The sequence below is a fragment of the Carlito syrichta genome, unplaced genomic scaffold, assembly GCF_000164805.1.
Source record: "Carlito syrichta isolate Samal-C Ts95f unplaced genomic scaffold, Tarsius_syrichta-2.0.1 Scaffold93675, whole genome shotgun sequence".
NCBI classification, from domain to species: domain Eukaryota; kingdom Metazoa; phylum Chordata; class Mammalia; order Primates; family Tarsiidae; genus Carlito; species Carlito syrichta.
In genome coordinates, this window is record NW_007037771.1 from 51383 (window position 1) to 59390 (window position 8008).

The window sequence follows — 8008 nt, forward strand, 5'->3', positions numbered from 1 at the left end:
GCCCCTCCCCCCTCAGACCCGAGAGTCCAGGCCCCAGTCCCTCTTCCCTCAGACCCGGGAGTCCAGGCCCCAGCTCCTCTTCCCTCAGACCCAGGAGTCCAGGTCCCAGTTTCTCCTCCCTCAGACCCGAGAGTCCAGGCCCCAGTCCCTCTTCCCTCAGACCAGAAGTCCAGGCCCCCACCTTCCCCCCTCAGACCCAACAGTCCAGGCCGCAGCCCCTCCTCCCTCAGACAGGTCCCACCCCAGCTCCCCTCTCCGTGGAACCCCCTGCTCAGCCCAGCACTCCCAACCTTGGTCTGGAACTTCTTCTTGCGGTCAGGCAGCAGGTAGATCTTGACGTAGGGGTCTGAGAAGCCATTGGAGTCCTTGGCTGGGAGGTCCAAGGCCTGCAGGATCCGCACCACCAGCTGGTCAGAGCCGTAGAGGTACCGCAGGGCAAAACTGATGCGGCCACATGGCGCCCCTGCGCCCGCCTCTCCGGAGCCCGGGGCCCCACCGCCCCGCCGGCCGGTCCCCTGGTATAGCTCTGGTTTAATCTGCCCGATGAGTTTGGCTTTTTCCTCGCCGCCAGGCAGGGGTAAGGGCAGGGCAGGCGGCCGCTCCTCACTGCTCGGGTCGGGTTGGGAGGTCAGAGTCTGCTGGGTGAGGGGCCGGGGCAGGGCTGGGTACCTGTGGGGTGGGGGAGGCCAGGGTGGGGTCAGTGGCTCTGATCTCCAACTGTATCCAAAGACCCCAGAGACTCCCTCTGCCTTTTCCTCGACCCCTCAGCCAGATGGCCACCAATCCCCTCCTTTGCTCACTGTGCGACCTTGGGTGGGCCACCTGTGTTCTCTGAGCCTGGTTTCCCCATCTCTATGAGGGGAAGTATCCCCATTTCTCACCTAGCTCCAGCCCAGACCTGCGTAGGCTCCGGCATCCAGAAGCCTCCTCTGGACCTCAAGCGGGTGACCCGGAATAACTTCTCCATGGTCCCCCGGGGTCCCATGCAGCACAGACCCTCCCTCACCCTTCTCTACGTCTCCCCAATCCTCTCTCATCCCTATTCCCACTGTTCAGACCCCAGCACAGGCTTTGGATGCTCAGCCTTCTGTCTTTCCCTCCAGCCCACCATCCCCCACCAGAGGGTTCCCTTTATACCCAGAGCTGAACCTGCCCCCTTCCCTGCTCACAGACCTCCCATGGCTCCCTAGCGCCCTCAGAGCCAGGATCCCAGCCCCTCAGCCCAGCACGCAAGCCCAGCCTTGCGTGGTCTAGTGTCTATAGCACATCTCCCAAGTTTTTTTTTTAAACTTATTCTCATGCCTTGGTGACGACTGGCTGTTCCCACAGTGCACTACCATCTCCGCCCTCCCTCCACCCTGGCAAAACTGTTCCCTCTGCCTGGAATGCCCAGGCCACATCCCTACCTTTTTGCATGATTCTTGCTCACCTCCACCTCCAGGAAGCCCCCGACTTTCTCCCAGACTGGGATCGGGGCCCCCTGGGGACCCCACAGCGTCCTGAGCTGCTTTCCTGCCCCACTAGCCTGGCTGCACCGAGAAAGCCACCCCCCTGGACTGGGAGAGACACGAGGGTCCGGTGTTTTCCTGGCAGCAGCTCAGGCCTAGTACACATTAAGTGCTCAGTGTACATGCACAGACTGAGGCAGAGTGAACAAGAGAACTCTAGACCCTGCTACTAACCCTGGCTTAGCATGAAAGGGAGGAACAGCCTTGTACCTCAGGACTTGAGGATCTAACTCCCATTTTCCTCTATTGTCCTGATCCTGGAGTCCTGCCCCCAGCCTCCTCCACCCTCTGGACCCAGGAATCCAGGCCCCTCCTCCCTTAGGCCCAAGGGGCCTAGACCCCCAGTGCCATCCTCCCTCCAATCCAAGAGTCTGAGACCCCAGCCTTCTCTTTCCCCAGGATCCAGGAATCAATGCCCAATTCCCCTCCAAACCAGGACTCATAAGAACTGTAGAGGGAAGAGAGATACAGAGGAGGAGCAGAAGTTCAGAGTGGACCCACAGCCCCTTAGCCTCTCTCACCTTGTGGTGGGTGCCAGGCTTGTGACCTGCTGATGTGACTGGGCACTGGGCAAGCCCCCACCACTGGGGGGCAGCAGGAGCAGCCCAGAGCCTGCTCCTGCCTCAGAGGGCAGCTCGGGGGATGTCTGGCTCGGTTTGACCCCAGCGGCCACTGCAGCTGCTGCAGCCTCGGGATACGAGTCCATGTCCAAGTAGGAGGGTTCAGGGGTGTCAGAGCCCCCCAGGCTGCCTGGCTCCAGCAGCTCGGCAAAGGGTGGATGGTGAGCGGTGTGGGCATGATGGTGCGGGCCACCCAGCAGGGGATGGCCGCCCAGGCCGGCTCCCAGGTGGTGCCCGCCGCCGCCTACCAGGCCTGCCAGCCCGACCCCAGGGCCTAGGTCTTTACGCAGGGGGCCACCGCCCACTGCCGAGCCTCCCTTGTCCCGCCAGGGCACCCAGCACAACTTCCAGGACACGAAGAGAGAGACACCCAGAAGGACAATGCCACAGAATGTCACGATGACCGACAGCAGGCTCACGGAGATGTCTGGAGAGAGTGAGGACAGAGGTTGGGGTCAGGGTGGGGTCAGAGTGCATCCTCCCTCTGCTGTCCCCAAAGAGCCAACCCTCAGTATTTGCCATGCATCGTCCTAAGCACTTGACGCATCACCCTAAAGATGAGGACTCTGAGGCACAGAGAGGTTGAGCGCTTTGTATAAGGTTGCACAGAAAGTAAATGACAGATCTGAGATTTGAATCCAGCAGTCTGTCTCCAGATTTTATTCTCATAATCACTAGACTACACGGCTTCTCTATATGAGGACTCAACATCTGAGCTAGGACCAAGGTCCTCCCAAATGCTCAGAGATGATCAAGGAAGAGTGGACACCCGCATGGCAAAGTTAGACAGGTCAGGGTTCAGATCACAGCTTGCTGTGTGACCTTGGAAACATAACCAAGCCACTCTGAGTCTTCTATTCCCCATTTGCCAAATAGGAAACATCAGTCCTGCCCCTTTGAGGGAATGCAGTAGTTTGAAGGAATGCAGAAGAGAAATGGCATGTGAAATGTAATAACAAGCATTTGTTGAGGGGTGATTATATACTAGACACCTCAGGGCTTTATAGGCTTTCTGATATTGAAGCCTGGAAGGCACTGCATGAGGTTGGAAATATAAGTATCCCCATTTTCCACAAAAGGAAACTGAGATTAGTAGACACAAAGTCACCTGCCCAAAGTCCCACAGCTGGTAGGTGGTGGGGTCAGGATTTGAGCCTGGGATGCCTTGCCCCAGAGCCCATGGTCTTTACCATTAGCTATCATACCTCAATATGCCCCCCATAAATTGTAGTTCAAGCATGATTTTTTTAAAGAATAATATCCTATTGCTGCCACCATGTACACCCAACACCACCAACACCATAGTTATCACATTTCTGAGGGCCTTGCAGAGAAAGCTTGTGCTGATATGCCTTGCAGAGAAACCTAAGGACAACCTAGTTCTTACAACTGAAGGTTTTTCAGCCCATTCAGTAATTGGTACCAGGAGTGGGGTTTTTCAGAAATGTCCTCCACAGAATGCGAATTTGTTTTGAAACTGACTCCTGGACATACAGGACAGAGAGGATTCCTGTTCCATACAGACAGTGGATTAGGATGGGGAAGCAGGTAGCTAAGATATCACAAGCAATGACAGCTGAGAGGAAGAGCTGTGTCCTGTTACATGAGGGGACACACAGCAAGAAGGGGCTGCCTTCCGATCCTGTACTGCCCAGTAAAGCCACAGCCATCTGTGACATCCTCATGACACTGTGTGACCCACAGATGACTTATCCCATTTTACAGATGAGAAAATTGAGGCCATGGGAGAGAGGAAGTGACACCGTGGGGACATATAACTACAGGTGCTGGTAGAAGCACCATGAGTTCCTTGCTTCCCGCACCCTTAGGATGCTCCTTTTTAAGTGACCAACACTCACTGTCAGAAACCAGAGGCAATGACTTTACCAGCCTCCTGAACCTGGGAGGAATTGAAGAAAAGGGGTCATTTTGGAGAAAAATTAAATAGATGCTTTCCCCCAATACCACCTTGATTCAGACCCCAAGTCAAAACATGAATCCTCCAACGCCTGACAGACTCCTGTCTCTGTGGACTGGGGAACTATTTGGGCTTGGAGGGGTGGTATAGTGGCACAACCAAAGATTCACCTTGCCCAGCACTGGTTTAGCCTTAGATCACCTACTGGGAGGGAACTCCTAAGTCCTTGGAAGGTCCTGTCTGGAAAGAGGGTGTCTGCTCACCTGGGGCCTTGGGCCATGCTGGATAGTCTCTGCTAACACTATGATTTATGCTAGGGGCCTTGGACCATCGACTTGACCTCTGGAGGAGCTGGAGACTAAGTTCGCCCAGCCACACAAGTGATCAGTCATGTCTACATGACCAATAAAAACCTGGGACACTGAGGCTCAGGTGAGCATCCCTGCCAGCAATACTCCATGCGTGTTGTCATATATCATGGCTGGGAAAATGTAGCACTGTCCATGTGACTCTACTGGATAAATGGAGGACAGCTAGGAGCTTGGGCCTGGTCTCTCCTGACTCCGCCCCGTGCAACTTTTCCCTTTGCTGATTTTAATTTGTATCCTTTTGCTGTAAGAAACCATAACCGCGAGTACCAATGGCTTTTCTGAGTTCTGTGAGTCCTCCAGCAAATCTTCAAATCTGAGGGTGGTCTTGGGGGCCCCCTAGATTGAAGCTCTGTACCAGACTGAACAAGATCAAATTCTAGCCCTGCTACCTACAGGCTGTGGACCTCTGAACTGGTGACGACCACTCTCTGGGTCTCATTAGTCATCACTGTCACCTGCATAATCCCGTGCACACACAGGAGACGGAGCCCTGCTCCAGTGCTCACAAGTGTGATTGATGCTATAACGGTCCGACCATGCTTCCCTAGTTAACGTTTCCACACCTGGTTGATGGCACTTGTGAACCTAGCTCTCAGAACCCTGCTGCCTCCTAGCTGTATGACCTTGGACAAGTCCTTCACCCTTCCAAGCCTCAGTTCCCCTGTTGAAAATGGGGATTATATATACCACCAAGGGTCATGATGAGTAGTCAATGGAATATGCAAAGGGTCTCGCATGCTGCCTGGACCACTGTTGTGCCCAATTTGCAAATCCCAACATGTTTCGAATGACCATGTGCCCTACATGTGTTGCATTATATCATTTGAGTCTCTCATCTTCCCTGTGAGGTAGGTCACTTTTGTTATCCCCATTTTCCAGATGAGGAAACTGAGGCTCAGAAGAAGGTCACTTGGCTAAAGTCACCCAATTAGCGAGTGGGCAAGGTGGGATTTGAACCCAAACAAGTCAGACAGCCTGACTCAAAAGCCTGAGCACAAAGATATCTGACACGGGATATTTGGTGGTGGTCACTGGGGAGAGGCTCTCAGGGCAGAATTCAAAAGGCCAGGGGTCAAATGGACCAACAGGAAGGGGCAGTAGCAGGCAGGGTGGAGTCAAGACCCTAAGAGGGACTGGCTCTACAGGGAACAGAAAGCTGAGCAGTCGTGCTCTGAACCTCCTGGCTATGGTGCAGGCAGGGGGCTGGCCAAGACGGCTAAGGGTGCTGACCTGCATCGGGTCCCCGGGGATAGCCTCGGATTCGCAGGTCATTGAACTCCTGGCACCTGTCGCTGGTGTCAGCATCTCGGACCCGAGCACAGAGGTCCGAGACCAGGATGAGTGCCCGCCGGCAAAGGTCATCCTCGTAGTCTCCTGACATGGTGGCCGCCTGGTCCTGTGCACGGGAGGGGTGGGGTGGGGGTGCAAATGGGGAATGGAATGGGCAGGGGGTGGGGGTAAGGGCGGAGAGAGAAAGAGAGAGGAGGAAGGATGGGCAAAGGGGACCGAGATGAGGGGCAGATGGGTTAGAGACAGATTAGAGGAAGAAGGACAAGGGGACAGGTGTTAGGGAGGGATGGACAAGGAAAAAGAAATTAGAAGCAGACAGACAAGAGGACAGCAATTGGGGTGGACAGGCAGGAAGACAGCAACAGAGCTGGACAAACAAGAGGACAGAGATTGGCGTGAACAGGTGAGAGGACAGAGAACAGGGACACATGAAGAGACAGGATCGGGAAGCACAAGGAAAGGGACGACCACATAAGGAGACCAAGATTAGGGGTACACAGATGAAGGGACAAAAGTTAGGGGTGGGCCGGCAAGGTGACAGCCATGCATCATTCATTCATTTATTCAGCAGATACTCATCGAGCGCCAACTGCACGCTAGGCACCGTGCTGGCTGTCACAGATCCAGCAGGAAATAAGGTCCTGGAGTTCCCTGACTTCCTGGTAGTCCAATCCAATGCGGGGAGATAAAGAGTAAACAAGTCAACAAACACACATACACAAACAAGCCACTCTTGGAGAAGCACCCCACAAGACACAGCTAGAAAATGTGCCACAAAGGAACCGGGAGAGGGCCAGTCAGGGAGGGCTCTCAGAGACTCGAAGGATGAGGTGGAGCTAGACGCAGGCAGCCGGGCTGCGGTGGGGAAAGGCATTTTAGGCAGCAGGAACCGGTGAGCAGGGGTTTAGGGCGGGGAAGCCCTTGGAGGCCAGAGGGAGGTAGACACGGGGAGGACAGAGTGATGGATGCAGGTGGAGAGAGACGAGGTGGCAACGTGTGGTGCTAGCTGGGGTGGGGATGGAGATGCAGAGATGAGGATGGACAGAGTAGAGGGAGGGAGAAAGCCGGGAGGGGAGACAGAGATAACGGGAAGGATGAACAGGCCGACAGAAGGAAAGTCAAGGCTTGGGACTTGAGACAGACAGTTGCAAAGAAGGAGAAGGTGTGTAATTGATGGGGGCTGGAGAAGCAGGGGCAGAGGGGCAGGGATGAGGGCAAGCAGGACTGTGGGCAGAAATATCTCAGCGAGACAGTGGGACGGGGAGGAGACGCCTGGGGTGCAGAAATAAGGACAGAGGATAGAAAGATAATGGCTAGAGAGCACAGACAGACAAAAGGAGAGAGAGAGGAGGGCTGGGCAGACGGGCATGGGTCCAGAAGGGAGGGATGGATGGGGGGCAGAGGTGACAGGGGGCCAGGGGAGAGAGGTAGACGTGGGGAGAGGGGGAATGAGCGACACATGGCTTGGAGCCTGGCATGGAGATGGGTTGAAAGACGGCTGCAGGGGAAATTTGGAGCAGACAGACCAGGGCTCACAGATGGACAGGTGTCGTGGGGGTACTGCAGAAGGCCAGGACACCATGGTCAGACTCACCTGCGCTTAGCCCTGCCGTGTCCTGGATGGCAGCCGAGGCGGCGGCGGGCGGCAGCCCATGGGGGTTGCAGGGCGGACAAGGGGCTGCCGACCAGTCTCCACGCGCGCCGGGTGGTGAGAAGGGGGGGGTCTGATCTGGAGGCCGAGGCCGGGAGAAAAAGCTCAGCCTGAGACCCACATCTTGCCCAGCTCGGGCCAGCTGCCCGACCCCAGGCGACCCCCAGGGGGCCCAGCCGCCCCCTCCCACCGCCGGGCCCCCAGCTCCCGTGAAGAGCTTAGAGACTACAATTCCCGGCAGGCCTCGCGCTCGAGCTGCTGCGGCTTCATAGGCCCGGCGCTGCAGGGGCTGCTGGGAGTTGAAGTCCTTAGTGCCTCTCCGAGCTGCAGAGAGGATGGGAATTTTTTTTTTTAAAGATGTTGGGGTGAGGGGGGCGGTTAAGATGCTGGGGTCCCAAGACACTGCAGGGGAGGAGAACGACGTTTGGGACTTCGAAAGGCCACGGAGTCCTGAGTCCTTAGGGGCCACGGAAGGGGCAAACGATCCCCACGAGCTGGAGGTCGGTGGGCGAGGAGTTGGGTGCACCCAGGTGTTTCGGGACCCCTTTCCGGGGCCACGTGCCCCTCCCCCGGGTGGCCAGCGAGCGCTGCAGCACACCCACTCCCCGGCCCGAGCGCCACGCGCCTCTGCACCTACCCCCGCCCCCACG

The 8008-nt window shown here is 56.3% G+C and overlaps 1 protein-coding gene across 2 annotated transcripts in view; it reads right to left on the reverse strand.

The window, feature by feature from the left end:
* Positions 1-7587, reverse strand: part of SYT3 (synaptotagmin 3) — a 15794-nt gene extending 8207 nt beyond the window's left edge. Inside the window, exons 1-4 of one of the 2 annotated variants that reach the window (XM_008061035.2) lie at positions 7302-7587; positions 5648-5813; positions 2030-2555; positions 291-669 (exon numbers count right to left, since the gene is read on the reverse strand). In XM_008061035.2, the coding sequence (XP_008059226.1) occupies positions 291-669; positions 2030-2555; positions 5648-5798 (1056 nt within the window). In that variant the 5' untranslated portion in view covers positions 5799-5813; positions 7302-7587. Of the gene's footprint in view, positions 1-290; positions 670-2029; positions 2556-5647; positions 6402-7301 lie in introns of those variants that run through there. The other variant, XM_021713903.1, reaches the window with a different exon arrangement.
* Between the last annotated feature and the right edge of the window lie 421 nt (positions 7588-8008).